This window comes from Macaca mulatta, chromosome 3 (genome assembly GCF_049350105.2).
Source record: "Macaca mulatta isolate MMU2019108-1 chromosome 3, T2T-MMU8v2.0, whole genome shotgun sequence".
In the NCBI taxonomy this organism is placed as follows: Eukaryota; Metazoa; Chordata; class Mammalia; order Primates; family Cercopithecidae; genus Macaca; species Macaca mulatta.
The window spans coordinates 92,063,197-92,078,587 of NC_133408.1; the positions used below are offsets into that span (position 1 = coordinate 92,063,197).

The 15,391-nt window shown below is 48.2% G+C and overlaps 1 protein-coding gene across 1 annotated transcript in view; it reads right to left on the reverse strand.

Annotated features, from left to right (window-relative positions):
* Positions 1-7,966: 7,966 nt before the first annotated feature.
* The window catches only part of EEPD1 (endonuclease/exonuclease/phosphatase family domain containing 1), a 144,230-nt gene continuing 136,805 nt past the window's right edge, over positions 7,967-15,391 (reverse strand). The window contains exons 7-8 of the mRNA XM_015133721.3: positions 10,504-10,698; positions 7,967-8,689 (exon numbers count right to left, since the gene is read on the reverse strand). Coding sequence (XP_014989207.1) covers positions 8,490-8,689; positions 10,504-10,698 — 395 coding nt within the window. The 3' untranslated portion in view covers positions 7,967-8,489. The remainder of the gene's footprint in view (positions 8,690-10,503; positions 10,699-15,391) is intronic.

Sequence of the window (15,391 nt, forward strand, 5' to 3'; positions counted from 1 at the left end):
CTACAGTACCCAGGTGAACCTCTGACGCTGCAGGCTTCTATTGATAACCCGTTCTTGTTATCTATCAATTTATGTAATTCGTACTTGTTTATATTTTCTTTTTTTTGAGACGGAGTCTCGCTCTGTCCCCCAGGCTGGAGTGCCGTGGTGCAATCTCAGCTCACTGCTAGCTCTGCCTCCCAGGTTCAGGCCATTCTCCTGCCTCAGCCTCCCTGGTAGCTGGGACTACAGGCGCCCAGGCGCCTGCCACCGCGCCCGGCTAAGTTTTTGTATTTTTAGTAGAGACGGGGTTTCACCGTGGTCTCGATCTCCTGACCTCGTGATCCACCTGCCTCGGCCTCCCAAAGTGCTGGGATTACGAGCGTGAGCCACCGCGCCCGGCCCTATATTTTCAATCAGGGTTTGGAAGAGGGAGGAGGGAGGTGGGAGTGGGTGGTAATCATGGTAGAAGAAATGTGTTCTGGAAATAAGCCCTGAGGTGAGTGAAGGCACACTTGCCTCAAACAATTGAAGGTCTATGACATGCCTGGCTCTGTGCTTGGATCTTTGGAGAGTGAGGTTGAACTAGGACGTGGTCACTAGTGTACAAAAGGGCTTCCTAACCTCTGCACTATTGACAATTGGGGCCAGACTTGTTGGAGGAGCAGGGGCTGTCTGCATTATAAGATGTTAGCAGCATCCCTGGGCTCTACCCACTAGGTGCCAGTGGCACCATCACCCCAGCTGTGACAACCAACAATGTCTCTAGACATTGCGAAATGCACCTCTCCCCATTGGAAACCACTTGGACCTCCATCTGATGTTAAGTAACAAGGCAAGACAGCAAGCAAATAAGTGCCAAGGAAATCCCGTGGACGTTTAGGACCACTGGAGTCGAGGCAGGCTGGGAACCGGCATGGGATGGAGCGGTTGCAGAAGACCCTGGAGGTGGAGGTTGGGGCAGGGATTGGGAAGGGTTTCTGGGATTCCAGTGGATAGAAGATTTTAGGCAGGAGGGAAAGCACAGGCTCAGGGTCAGCAATGAGGAAGGGTGCTAGAAGGGCAGTCAAGACTCTGAACTGACTGTAGAAGACGGTACTTGTTTTCATTTTAAAATAACAGAATTCATGCTTTAAAAATCGCAAGGCTCAATGAGGAGACTGGGCTTCTCCCTCAGTATAGTTTGGCAGTTTGTGTGGTTTCCAGACTTTGTTCATATAAGCTGATAGGCTCTGTCTTTCCAGACTGAAGCATCTCTATCCTCTGGTTTCTTCCCAGCTATGGAGGAGCTGGGTCTCCACCCATGTTTTACACTGAAGAACCAAGCCCTGGTCTTGGTGATGTGCTGGTAAATGTTTAACAACGGGCTCTCAGTGGAAAGTGTTCCGATTTGTAGCCTTTGTCAATCTCCATGGCGTAAATTCTCCCACCAAGGGCAAGGCCAAGTTACCAATAACTAACAGCTGGCTGGCAAAATTCCTAAAAATTGAACAATCAGCTCCTACGAGAAAGTAGGGGGAGCTGACTCCAGCCCACCTCTGCCTGCGTGGTTCTCTATGAGTCCTGTGAAGAACTTTATTTTTTTAGCAGCTCAAAAAAAAGTCTTACATATTTATTACTGAGCCAAACCGCAAGTTCAGAGCATAGGAACAAAGAGAAAATTCCTTTCTGTAATAAAATATGTTGAACTGTCCCGATAGTGGTGATGTTTTTGGCTTCATGAGGTCAGACACTAGGGATCTTGCTACCGCATTCGTATGTGTACATCTCAGACCCAGTTCCTAAGAGGCCCAGCTTGGTTCTGCTCCAACGTCTCTCCTTGGAGTTGTACCTGATGGTTTTTGCCATCACAGCTCAGTGAAGCCTGGAACTCACAGACTCAAGCAATCCTCCTGCCTCTGCCTCCCGAATAGCTGGGACTCCAGGTGTGCACCACCACATCCGGCCAGTACCTGGCTTTATTACCAGTTTTTATCTGAATCCACTGGGGAATGGGACAGTTTTGTTTTTGTTTCTTGGCCAGGAATTGCTTAATCCTGAAAGTCTTGTGAGAAGACATGGTAGGAACAGGGCCGAAAGCACATGGCACAATGGTGGAGCACAGGAAGCATGGGAGTGTGGGAGCTCAGAAGCACGGGAGAGGAGGAGCATGGGAGCACAGAAGCATGGGAGCATGAGACAGTGGGAGCATGGGAGCATGGAAGGGGGGAGCATGGGAGCATGGGGGGGAGCATGGGAGCGTGAGAAAGTGGGAGCATGGGAGCATGGGAGAGGGGGAGCATGGGAGCGTGAGAGAGTGGGAGCATGGGAGCATGGGAGAGGGGGAGCAGGGGAACATGGGAGCGTGGGAGAGGGGGAGCATGGGAGCACAGGAGCGTGAGAGAGTGGGAGCATGGGAGCATGAAAGAGTGGGAGTGTGGGAGCATGGGCCTCGCATGCTATGCTCGTCCACGGTGGCCTTTAGTTTGTTCAAACACATGTGGCCTCCATTTCAGGAGTCAGCACCATTTTTTGGGGGGGGGGGCCTAATTTAAAAAATGTTTACTGAGCTGGATTATTTATCTTAAATCAGGGCTTTTTTCCCCCTAAATTGCCATGCAACTTTTTCAGATGGCTTTTTAATAATTGTTATTTGTAATAATGTCAATAGCTATGAATAATGAATTCTGTCTTCTCTGTGAAAGTGTAACCTTCACACAAAAGGAATTATCTTGTGAAGTGTCAGGCACACATTAGGCCTTCAGTAAATATGAGTTGGATGGATGGATGGATGGATGGATGGATGGATGGATGAATGGATGCTTTGACTTTGATCACTCTCTCCCCTCCCCCTTCCTCTCTTCCTCATTTCCCTTATTTAATTTATTCTAACCAGCCAGCTGCTAAGTGGGCAGGCTGGAGAAGGTGCTGTTCATGAAGTTCCTAGGAAGGAAGTGTCCAGTGTCAGCCTGGTCCCAGAGGCTCTGAATGAGGGTTCACTGCAACTTCCAGCCTGGTCCGGAGAGAGAGTTCTGTACCAATGAGCCACCCAGATCCAGTGACGGCTCCATCCAAACCACTTTAGAAATCACACCTCAAAGCAATATTGAGTTGGACTGTCCTTATTTTTAGCATTTCAAAGTGCAATATCCAAGTATTCCTTTACTGAGGGGGAATAAGTAGGAATGAAGCCCAAGAAAACATCTCTAGGCACTGAACTGCGAATGCAGCCTTGCACCAGCCCAGCCCTAGGACTTGTCAGCCGGCACCCCGAAAATCCAACAGCCCTCAGGCTGCTTAAGCCCATTAATAAAGCACAGTACACTAAGGTATCTGGTGTGCACCCATGAGCGCGTGTCTGTGTTTACGTCCTCACAACTCTGCGTGGCCAACCCCTTTGCTCATTCACCCTCAAACCTCAATTCCTGCACCAACAAAGCATCCCTTGGCAAACACTGCCCCTCTCAGGGCGGTTTTCTCTCCAGGATGCAGTGGTGGGTCACATTGAGGCATGAGCTCTTCAGTCGTCTCCAGTCCTCTCCTGGCGGATTCCTCTAGAAGCACAATGACCTGTCCCCTGACTGCAAGGCCTACCCTTCCCAAGCCCCTCTCAACGCCATTCACAACGTGTCTGCTCATGCAGGCTGCTCTGTGGACATCTCCTTGGAGAGGCTGGGCCTGCCAAATCCAGTGACCGTCCCAGGGAATGTTGGTTGTTCCTCCCGGCAGGAATTCACCCAGTGGCTGCCTGTCCTTGTGCTCAGGGTAAATCCAAGGTGCTGTGTGTGCTGTCCCCAAAGAAGCTTTGTTGAGTTTCCCACCGAGTTTCTCTACCAGGAACAGCTGGAGCCTGGGAGCAGCAGTTTTTGGCCCTCAGAGAGCCTCTGGGTTTTCCTCAACAATCAGTGTGCATGTGACAGGTACCACTGGGCCAGGGGTCCCTACTTCTGAGGGCCCAGATTGACCAGTGGAAAGTACAGAATTACATGCTGTTGGGAAACCACAAAGCTTGGAAGGAGCAGAGAGAGCCTGGGGATAACATGGAAATACTAAGAAATAAGCAGTGAAAGATGACTTTTAGAAATGCTGCCACTTAGTGAGCCCTTATGATGTGTCCGGGCATTTGAAACAAATGGCTCCCCTGCAGTGTCATCCCACCGGCCCTGCGGTCAGATGCCCTGAGGGCTGGGCAGATGTTTATTTTTCACAACCTTCTCAGAGAGGTTTTGTCCTCACTTAACAGACAAGAAAACTGGGACTTGCCAGACAACTTGAACGTGCAGGGGCCAGCAGTTATGACCCAGAGAGCTGGGACAGAAGCCAGAAGCCAGGCCTGCTGCCTCCAAATCCTGGGCATGTAGCCATCGAGCAGTGACACCACCCCCAGGGTCCTCAGGGGAGAAGTGCCACCCACTCTGTCTGTGGTGTACGAGTTTATGTCCAACTAAGCCCAGGCAGAGGCACTTTGCCTCTGGGTGCAGGGCGTGCTGGTAGAAGTGCAACGCTGGTGGGCAGGCATTCTGGCTCTGCCCTTTCTCCTTGTACAGCCCCGGCCTGGTTACCTTCTCCATGCCTCAGTTTCCTCCTCTGTAAAAGGAACAGAAGAAAGATAATAGGACCAACCTGATTGCACTGTTCTGAGGAATGAGTCAGTTTGAAGTATGAAGTGCTTAGAACGGTAAGGAGTCAGTAAGTGGGGGCAGTGGGTATTTGAAAATGTGTGCTGAGTTTAAGACCAGTGAGTGCTGTTCAAGTCATTAATTCCTTTCCCCAGAAAACAAATCCTGTGGCTGTCTCAGGTGAGATTCACTTATCTCCCCTGCACAGAGGGTAGAGACTTAGGCCATGCTGGGCAGAACTGAAAACCCAGGTGTTAGGATTCCCACCCATTCCAGGGAGCGATGTCATCTGCACTGAGGAGAATTCTGATGTCAGAACTAAAGGAACACAAAGAAGAAAACAGCATCCCCTTGACTTCGGAAGAAAGCAGCCCTTTAGGAAAGGCGAAGCCCGTGTCCTCCCTTGCAGTCCCTAGAGCAGCCACGAGGGGGTCAAAGCTTGGGCCTGGTTATCTGAGGCCCAGGAGGGCTTTTGGCCTCTAGTCAGTCACCCCTGCAGTGCCGGCAGAGCTGATAGAGATGGCTGGGGCCCCACCCCTGCATAGAAAGAGCCATCTCTGATCTGTGGCAGGCAATGGGCAGGAGAGGAGAGAGGTTCCATCGGGGCCAGGAAGGGACAGTTAGCTGCCTGCGGTTCTCCTATGATAGGGAGAGCTGGGAGAGTATCATGGGCTCCCAGTCAGCACCTATGGAACTGTAAGAGCTTTTCTGGTACTTAATCCCTTCTTCTCCTCCCAACCCTGGGTCAGCAGCAGGGGACTCCCCTTGGCTTCTCCAACAAAGTCATTCACAGTTAGGCCCCTTCTCAGACAATCTTGGAAGATGGAGAAGCAAGAAAAGAATGGAGAGGGAGAATGGAAGAGGTGGACTCAGACAGAAATGCCGCATTTGTGGGTGGAGCTGGGGCAGCGGTGGGAGGAAGCTCGGGGGAAGGTGCAGAAACAATCCAAGGGAGGCAGGTCAATTCCACAAAGTGGAACATGACTCAGCGGGAAAAAGAAAGGAGCTGTCAGGCTACAGAAAGACACAGAACAATGTTAAATGCATGTGGCTAGGGGCAGAAGCCCACTCGAACAGGCTGCATACTCTATGATTCCAACCAAACGACACCCTGGAAAAGCAAAACTATGGAGATGGTGAAAAGAGCAGTGATTGTCACGGGTTAAGGGGAGGGAGGCATGGATGAATAGGTGGAAAACAAGGGTATTTTTTTTTAGTCGGAGTTTCGCTCTTGTTGCCCAGGCTGGAGTACAATGCTGTGATCTCAGCTCACTGCAATTACCTCCCAGGTTCAAGCAATTCTCAGGCCTCAGCCTCCGAGTAGCTGGGATTACCAGCATGCGCCACCACATCTGGCTAATTTTTGTATTTTTAGTAGAGATGGGGTTTCACCATGTTGGTCAGGCTGGTCTTGAACTCCTGACTTCAAATGATCTGCCCGCCTCCACCTCCCAAAGCGCTGGGATTACAGGCGCGAGCCACCATGCCCCACCACAAGGGCATTTTTAGATCAGAGGAAGTATTCTGAATGATTCTGTAGCATGGCGATACATGTCATTATACACTTGTCAAAACCCATAGGATGCACAACACAAAGAGTGAACTTTAATATAAACTATGAACTGTAGCTAATAATAATGAATACAAGTTCATCATTTATAACAAAGTGCCACACTAATGCAACATGCTAATTAGAGGGGAAATATGCAAAGAAGAGGGGGGATATGGGAATCCCTTTGTGCCTAATTTTTCTGTAAACATAAAATCGCTCTTACAAATAAAGCCTATTAATTAAAACAACAAAATACAAAGCAACAACTAAAACCAAAACAGCCAACACCCAATGGGTTGAGCTGGAGTAAGAACAGCTGCCCAGCACACTTCCCGGGCCAACTGATTCCTGGGCGTGAAAAGCAAAAGGGCCAGTGAGGTGTGGCTGGGACTCAGCTCCCCAGCCTCTGGCTCAAGCCCGATTACGCACACACAAGTCATCTGATTCGATTTCCTTTGCCCTCAGCTCACTTAAGGAGGCTTTTCTGTCCACAGCTTTGGTGCAAAAAGCAATCTAGATAAAGGGATTTGGGACATCTGGCTGGCGAATATAGGGAAGGTTTTACCTTTAGACGAGACACCAGAAATGATGTGCTCCCTGGTAGCATCCTGAGCTGCCCCTCTCGACTTTAATGCTAACCTTGCTGCTTTTCCTCAAGGCTCAGGCATCCCATTTTGACGCTTCCAGAAGCACAGCCTGAACCCAGGGACAGCAGTTGCCACCCTCCCACTGGAGACCTCAGAATGGACACAACTGATTCCCAAGTACTCTTAGAGCTCCTGGAAGAGGGTTCCCTTCCCGTCCCCAAGGCCAGCGATGCTCCTTGGAGCCAGGTGGCCCCAAAAGGACGGCCTTTGGGGAAAAATGGGCCCCCTTCATGGCCCATCAGCTCCACATCAGAGAAGCCACTGGGTTTACACTGCTTGGGGACAGGAGGGTTCTTGATACTGGTCTACATTTAGTGTTCGGTGTGGAAAGAGGAATAAGCCCTCAGCTTCCATGGAATACTGCAATAATCTAGGTAATCTAAGTTCATAACTCACCTTTTCACTATTTACTTCCATATTTTTTCATTCATGTTAAGCATAAAGTTGAAATGTGAGCACACAGCAAAACCTGAGTCTGCGTCCCCTCTATTTACCCAGTGGTGTGACCTTGAGGAGGTCGAGCTCTCTAAGCCTCACTTTCTTCGGCTGTGAAATGGGCACTGTGGCCGATCTCCCTGGGATGGTGTTGCCTAAGGGAAATCCCTCCTGGCCTGGGCTCAGGGATGCAGATGCCTAGTGGCAGGCACGCATCCTCGCTTCCTCCCCACAGCCTCTCTCCAGCCCCACAACCAACTGCCCCCACTGCCGACCACAAGGAGGGGCACTCTCCATGATACTCCGAGAGGTCTAACTTCCTATGTATCCTGACACAGCACACATTCCTGATAGCCAACCACAGGAGGCTCCGGGCTAAAAACTGGAGTGCGTGGGGAGGAGGGAGGAGGCGATACCACCCTGAGAGAATTCTTGTCCTGCAAAGAGAACTAAACTAATGGTGCTCCAGGCAAAAGCCAGGCTGGTGAAGGAGGCAGGGGATGAAGGAGGGCTGGGAAGGGGAGATGACAGAGAGGCTTCACAGAGGTCCAAGCAAGTGGGTGGGGGCTTGAGAGGCGCCTCTGCAAGCCCTCAAGGTGGGGACATAAAAGGCGCAGGGGAGATGAAGCTGGTCAGGGCTCAACCCAGCTCTACACAGAGGTACCTGCCGTGGTGCAAATACACACTGCGGCCGGGGCGGACGGGGCGGTGCGGAGGGTGGTTGCGGACTTGTCCCATGCTCTCACTGCAGCCAGGCAGGTTAATCTCTGTTTATTTTTTCAAAACAAAACTAAAAATTGCCACTCAATGTATCTGAGCAGAGTGCCCGATCACAGTTAAAAGCTTTCTGTAATGCACAGCTGGAACGTTACAGCCTGGTGGTCAGAAATGAGTGCTTCTGGTGCTGCTGGGCTGCGGCCCGCAGCCTGAGCACCCCTTCTTCTCCTCCCTCTGCTCATGTTGTCCTTGTGCCGCCATCCAGTCAGCAGCAGACAGCCAGCCCAATGCTGCTCAGCTCTGTGGCATCCAGAGACAAAAGGCGTCTCCACTCCCCGCCGGCTTCTGCTTTGCCTGCCTGGTGGGGTACACGCCTGGCACGCCACCCCCACTGGAGGTCCTGAATGGTCCACAGAGAAGGCGTGGGGCAAGGCCCCAAGTGCTGATGCTCTGAGAATAAAAATAAAAAGGCAGTTCTGGCCCTGAAGCGTCACCCCGCAGGGCTCACTCCTTGGCTGTGCCCTCCTGGGGTCCGAGGGTGGACACATGGATTTGGTGTCATCATCGCTCGTGCTTGATGTTGGCTTCACTTCGCTCCAAGGCCACCCCGCTGCCGTTCCGAGGGGCGTCCTTCTTGCTCCAGTCCTTTTCGGTGTAGAGCTCGGCCAGCACTGGGCAGTGTTCAGAAGCCACCCCACCCCAAGACCAGTTATCCGGAATCCAAGGGTTCGTGAGGCCTTCTCTCACCACAGCCCAGTGACCTGAAGGGAGAGGAAGGGAAGAGACCGGGAATCAGGATGGTGGGGTGGGTGCGGGGGCTCCTGGGCTGGCAGGTGGAGGGTCACTCCGCATGTCTACAGGCCGGGGTGCCCGGAGAGGCTGCCTCAGGTAGCTGGAAGGTGCCTCTGCATTTGCCTGTGCATATGAAAGGTCTTGGCCAATTTGATTTTCCACATAAATGAGGGTTTCTGCATTTAGGTAATGAAACCACCCAGAGGCCAGGCCTCCTGTCCATCCGGACACACGGGCTGACCTGTCCTCACACACGCGCTGCTGTCAATCTGATCGCAAGACAGAGACACGCGCCTCAGAAAGATGTCCCACGTCCAAAGCAAAGGTCCGATTTTGCAAAGCAAAAGCCACTAAGGGGGTTAGGGGTAGAAATCTTTTCTACAGAAAGGGTAAAAAAGAGAAAATTACAGAAGCTTATGAGAAAGTAACAGTATTTTTAAAATGATGATTTAGAAATCTATGAAGCAGGAGGTATATTTGAACATAATTAAATAATGAATAGTTACAAAAACAATTACAGAATGGCCAGAAAGCACTGTGCGGTCCTTAGCGCAGGATTGACAGGGGCCTGGATTCTGGGTGGAGCTTTGGCACACACTGCTGACCGTTCTATAGCGGGGGCAACTCCTCCCTGAGCTCAGCAACTTCACAGGAAGGGAACCACTGAAAGGATTTCCAACTTCCTTCCAGCCCTGTTGGCTCAGCTTCCCCAGCTCTCTTCCTTCAATAGGCACCTTCCTGGGAGCCTGCGAAGGCCATGGGCTGGCCTCTGCTCCTGGCCCATAGAGCATTTCTGCAAACCGAGGCTAGTTTGATGATTGTCACTCCCCTGAGACCCATTTTCTTTATCATTTGGGTCCTCCCATGACAGAGTACAATAGGAAACTAGTGCCCCGAGAGAGAGGGGAGAAGCGGGTGAGAGTCAAGCCTAGATGTCCTAGTCTTGAAGATCTTGGCCTTGGCTGTCCGTTAGTCTCTCTTGCAATAAAAGCCAGGCCCTGCAACTTTTCTTATTTTTAAATTTCTCATTGAAGTATAATACGCATCCATGGGGCTTTGCAAAGTGTCCAGTCAGAGTTTAGAAACACTGTTTTTGTCTTTCATCAAAAGACCCCTACTGTCTCTTCCATATCGCTGGCTGTCTCCTGACTCAGCAGGTTACCAGTTTGCAGGGAGGGCGAAATCACCCCCACACCCCGCTCCGTGCGGAGCTCTGAGCATGTCTCCTGTCCCATTGTGACACTACACGAGACGCCTGCTCGCCTCAGAGCACGTCCACCTCACAGCATGTCTACGCTGCATTCTACAACACAGCGCTTGCACGTTTGACAAATGTTTGCTAGAGGACTAAGTGTCCTAAAAGTAACGTTATCAGCTCATCTCTGAATCAGGACTCTGCTACTCTATGACCAGGATTGCCCAGAACACATCTGCTTGTTGTAGGTCAGTGGGTGTTCTAAAATTATTTGTCACACTCCCCTTCGCTTTGAAAAATGAGGATTTAGAAATCTATGAAGCAGTAGGTATATTTGAATATAATTAAATAACGAATAGTTACAAAAACAATTAGAGAACAGCTGGAAAACACTGTGCGGTCCTCAGTGCAGGACTGACAGGGGCCTGGATTCCTGGACTCCGTCTCTGATTGAATGGCAGTTATACAGTCATCTAAACCACAACCCTACGAATGCCCCAGAGGAGGTGAGATGACTTCTGTCAGTTCAAACATGTTTCTCTCCCTCCATTCCTGAACAGGAGAAAGGACAAGTGAGTTCTGCCTCACCTGTGAAAACCTTCTTTAAGCTTTTACTGATCCAGATGTTATCCAGAGACTTCGAGCCTTGCGGGTTCTTGGTGCTGATGTTGGTGAAGGTGTGTGCAGGGATCAGGTGGTGGAACTTTTCTTTCCTCAGAATATCATAGTCATTGCTGTCTGGCCCTTGGCCAAAATCTCCTAAGATAATGACATCCTTTTCTCCTGCAAGTGGAAGGAAGAAAATGAGTTTCAGAGTTGGTGGGAAGTAAAACCCAACATGGACCGTGGCCCTTTGAAATGGGATCGAGATTCTGACTTGAGTTCCACGGGGTTAGGACTGTGGCACAGTTCTCAGTTCTCACTCTCCTAACTCTTCCACATTTTGTGTGCATATCACCCCGCCACCAACATTAAGAGTAGGTCAGCAATGCGTTTGGAAATGAGGGGCAGCGTGACACAAAAATCACCCCTGTTGAAGCTTATGGGTTCCCAATCTCATTACAAGAAAAAAAAAAAAAAAGCCTAAGGGTCTTGCCCAAATATTTAACAAAAGCTCAACATACATTTACTGGGCACTTACTATGCAGGAAATCCGGAGTTGAATAAAATGCAACTCCTGCTCTAAGAGACAGACAGAAAACAGACAAGAGCAGAGAGTAGGTGCAAAAACAAACACACATACTGAAACCAACACAGCACAGGGAAAGGTGGTCAGGGAAGGCTTCCCAGAGGAGGCAATGCCTGACTTGGGTCTCAGAGGATGCACGGAAGTGCTCGGTTCAACAAGGATGAGAGGGAACCTACACAAGGCCAGGGAATTAAGAAACAGCCTGGCTTCCTGGGGGTGGGATGGGTCCCTGAGGTTCAGTTGGCTACTTCTCTAGGACAAGGTCTCAAGAAGCCAGATGTTAAAGATGAGGCTGGAGATATAAACAGCAACCACTCCTCAAATGGAAACTGTGCTCTGTCTGTCTGAGGCTCAAATTCAGATCAAGGGACCAGGGGAAAAGCCTGGGTCTTCCTGGCATTCAATGGGCAGCCCACAGTATCCATCCATCCATCATGTTGATGCACATAAGGTACCATTTTTCTGCTGCTGGGCACTTTTAAGGCTGTTTTCAGTAGGCACTGCTATAAATAATGCTGAAGTGAGCATCTCATTTGAGTTCTTTTTGTTTTGTTTTGTTTTTGAGACAGTCTCGCTCTGTTGCCCGGGCTGGAGTGCAGTGGCACAATCTCGGTTCATTACAACCTCTGCCTCCTGGGTTCAAGCGATTCTCCTGCCTCAGCCTCCTGAGTAGCTGGGACTACAGGCACCCACCACCACGCCTTGCTAATTTTTGTATTTTCAGTAGAGATGGGGTTTAACCATGTTGGCCAGACTGATCTCGAACTCCTGACCTCAAGTGATCCATCCGCCTCGGCCTCCCGCAGTGCTGGGATTATAGGCGTGAGCCACCATACCTGGCAGCTTTCTGTCCTTAGAACTATAAAGAATCCTCATGAAAAACTATGGCCATTGTTAAGGCTCTGGATAAATACTGCCAGCCTGCTTTGCAAGGCTGCTCTGGTTTTAACCCTCCCCAGCAACCTAAGGAAATTCCTCTCACTACATCCCTCACCAAAACATTCATTTGATACGTGGAAATGATGTCTTCCATTGGTGGAAAATTAAGGTGTGCTCCCCTCCTTCAGGTTGGAGTATTTGGAATTCTGCAGCACAAGGGACGGATCTCTTCTTCCCATTTATTAATTTTTTCAACCATTTACTTACATCAGTACGGACTCATGGATACTCATGAGGTATAACTCAGGTATACCTTGAGTTATATCCAGTACTATGTCATTGACTTTGTTCCCAAAATGTTTCCAATTTTGGTCACTGAGAGCTCTTTCAGTTGGCTCATGCGTCCTTTTGACATCCACCCAGCAGGTTTTCTTGTTTGTTTGTTTGAGCACTTCCTTCTGACATGACAAGATGCTCCAAGATCATGCTTTTTTTTTTTTTTTTTTTTTTTTTTTTGAGACAGAGTCTCTCTCTGTCACCCAGGCTGGAGTGTCGTGGTGGATCTCGGCTCACTGCAACCTCTGCCTCTTGGGTTCAAGCAATCCTCTGCCTCAGTCTCCTGAGTAGCTGGGATTACAGGTGTGGACCATCACGCCTGGTTAATCTTTGTATTTTTACTAGAGATGGGGTTTTACCACGTTGGCCAGGCTGGTCTTGAACTCCTGACCTCCAGTGATTCGCTCACTTTGGCCACCCAAAGTTCTGGGATTACAGGCGTGAGCCACCGTGCCTGACCTACCGTGCTATGTATTTTCTCAGTCCTAGCATCAGCCGTTTCTCTGAGGAGCCCTGGTTCCATCAGAGAATGGCATCAGAAACAATGCCTGCCAGGTCTATTCTTTGTACAGATATCAGTGTTTTGTTTACTGATTTATATGAACTCTCCATATATAAACATATCGACCTTTTATCATATATAGGAACTGGTTTTCTTTTTAGTTTGTCATTTGCCTTTTCATTTGGTCTATGACCAAACTGAAGCACACAAAAGTTTAAAAAAAAATTTTTTTTTAATGTAGTACAGTCTGGAAGAATTTTCCTGGAGTGCCTCCAAAATCAAACAAATATCCACTAAGTTCTTATTATCATTTCATTTCTCACATTTCACCTTCCCCCCACTCCACTGCCTCCTATGTGATGATACATTTCACTCTTTAACTTGTCTGGAATTTACTTTTATTTTTCATGCAAATAATTAATCCCCTCTGCCAGTACCATTTCTAGAAAAATTATTTCTTTCTCAACTAAATTATAATACTGGCCTGTATCTTAAAGATCTTCTGTATAATATTTCTATTTCTGAGCTTTATTCTATCATATTGATCTGTTTTTGAGCTAGTACTATATGTTTTAATATTCTTTCATTTAAAATGTTTATATATTCTCATGATATTGAAATTTTCATTCCCAAATTTTCTTTTAAACTAAACTCATGTGAACTTTAACATTCTTGTCTTTGGTTGGCAGGAGAAGGCTGTTCTCTGTTCCTTGTGTCCCCTTCTAGACACTCTACACAGAGGAGCAGACGTGTACACTTACATAGTTATTTTCATTCAAATGGCAGCAACTTTACCTACCAATTCCTACTTTTTTTTCCTTATCAGTACATCCTAAAGATGGATCTGCTTCAAATAAGCAGTTTTGAAACTTTTTTTTTCTTTTTTTTTTTTTGAGATGGAGTCTCACTCTGTCACCCAGGCTGGAGTGCAGTGGCGCGATCTCGGCTCACTACAGCTTTCGCCTCCCAGGTTCAAGCGATTCTCCTGCCTCAGCCTCCCAAGTAGCTGGGATTACAGATGCATGCCACTGTGCCTGGCTAATTTTTGTATTTTTAGTAGAGATGGTGTTTCACCATGTTGGCCAGGCTGGTCTTGAACTCCTCACCTCAGGTGATCCGCCCGCCCCGGCCTCCCAAAGTGCTAGGGTTACAGGCATGAGCCATGGCGCCCGGCTAAACATTATTTCTTTTTAAAATGTATAGGGTGGGGGTGTTCCTTTTCTCAAATGAGATCCTGTAGGAAGCCCCAAAAGTAGAGTGGGTAAAAGTGGAGCTTCTCTGACTGAAGTAGGAGGTGGCGAGCTCTACAAAAAACCCTTGGGGCATCGGGAGTTCAAAAAAATATTAATGCTTGAGTCCCACTCTCAGAAATTGGAGTTCCACCTGCAGAGATTGATTTAGCGTCTCCGGTGGCCTGGTCTTCAGCATTTCCTGAAGCTCTCTGGGATTCCATGTCCAGCCAGGTGTGGGAACCACACCTAGAATATTAAAGAGGTCTGCTGAGACCTGGTGCAGTCAACTACACGGAAACACGGTAAGGACAGGTACCTCGAACTGTCAACACGTCTCACCCAAGAATACTTTGCCATGTTTCTCCATTGATTCAGGTATTTATTCAAAAACTTCTTCACTAAAGTCTTACCATTTTCTTCACTTTACCACCACATTTCTAAGTATTTTATATTTTTGATTTTTATTATGAATGGGATCTTTGTTTTATCCCATTATATTTTCTCTAATGCTTATTTTTAAATTTTTTTATTTCCATAGGTTATCACTGATATATATCAAAAGGACTAATTTTTTATTTTAATTTTGTAACTAGGCAGTTTTCTTAATTCTCTTACTGGGACTAATTTTTTTTTTAACTTCAGGTGTAACAAACTGACAATTATATTCTCTGAAAACAATGACACTTTTGTGTCCTATTCTTCCAAGTCCTCATTTCACCTTATTAATCCAAATTAGCTAGGAGGAAGAGTGGTCACAGGGGGGCTGAAAATGAAACAAAACCTGACACAGGAGCATATCAGAAACCAGTGGCTTTAGGCCGGGCGCAGTGGCTCACACCTGTAATCCCAGCACTTTGGGAGGCTGAGGTGGGCGGATCACCTGAGGTCAGGAGTTTGAGACTAGCCTGACTAACATAGTGAAACTCCATTTCTACTAAAGATACAAAAATCAGCCAGGCATAGGGTGGGCGCCTGTAATCCCATTTACTTGGGAGTCTAAGGCAGGAGAATCGCTTGAATCCAGGAGACAGAGGTCGCAGTGAGCCGACATTGTTGCACTGCACTCCAGCCTCGGCTGGAGTGAGACTCTGTCAAAGAAAAGAAAGAAAGAGAAAGAGAGAAAGAAAGAGAAAGAGAGAAAGAAAGAGAAAGAGAGAAAGAAAGAGAGAGAGAGAGAGAGAGAGAGAGAAAGGAAAGAAAAGAAAAAAAAGAAAAAAAAAGAAAGAAAGGTAAAGTAAAGAAAAGAAAAGAAAAAGAAAAAGAAAAAAGAAAGAAGGAAAACAGTGGTTCTCGGCCCCGGTTCTAAGAGAAAACAGCTGGATGACTCTGAGTGCAGAA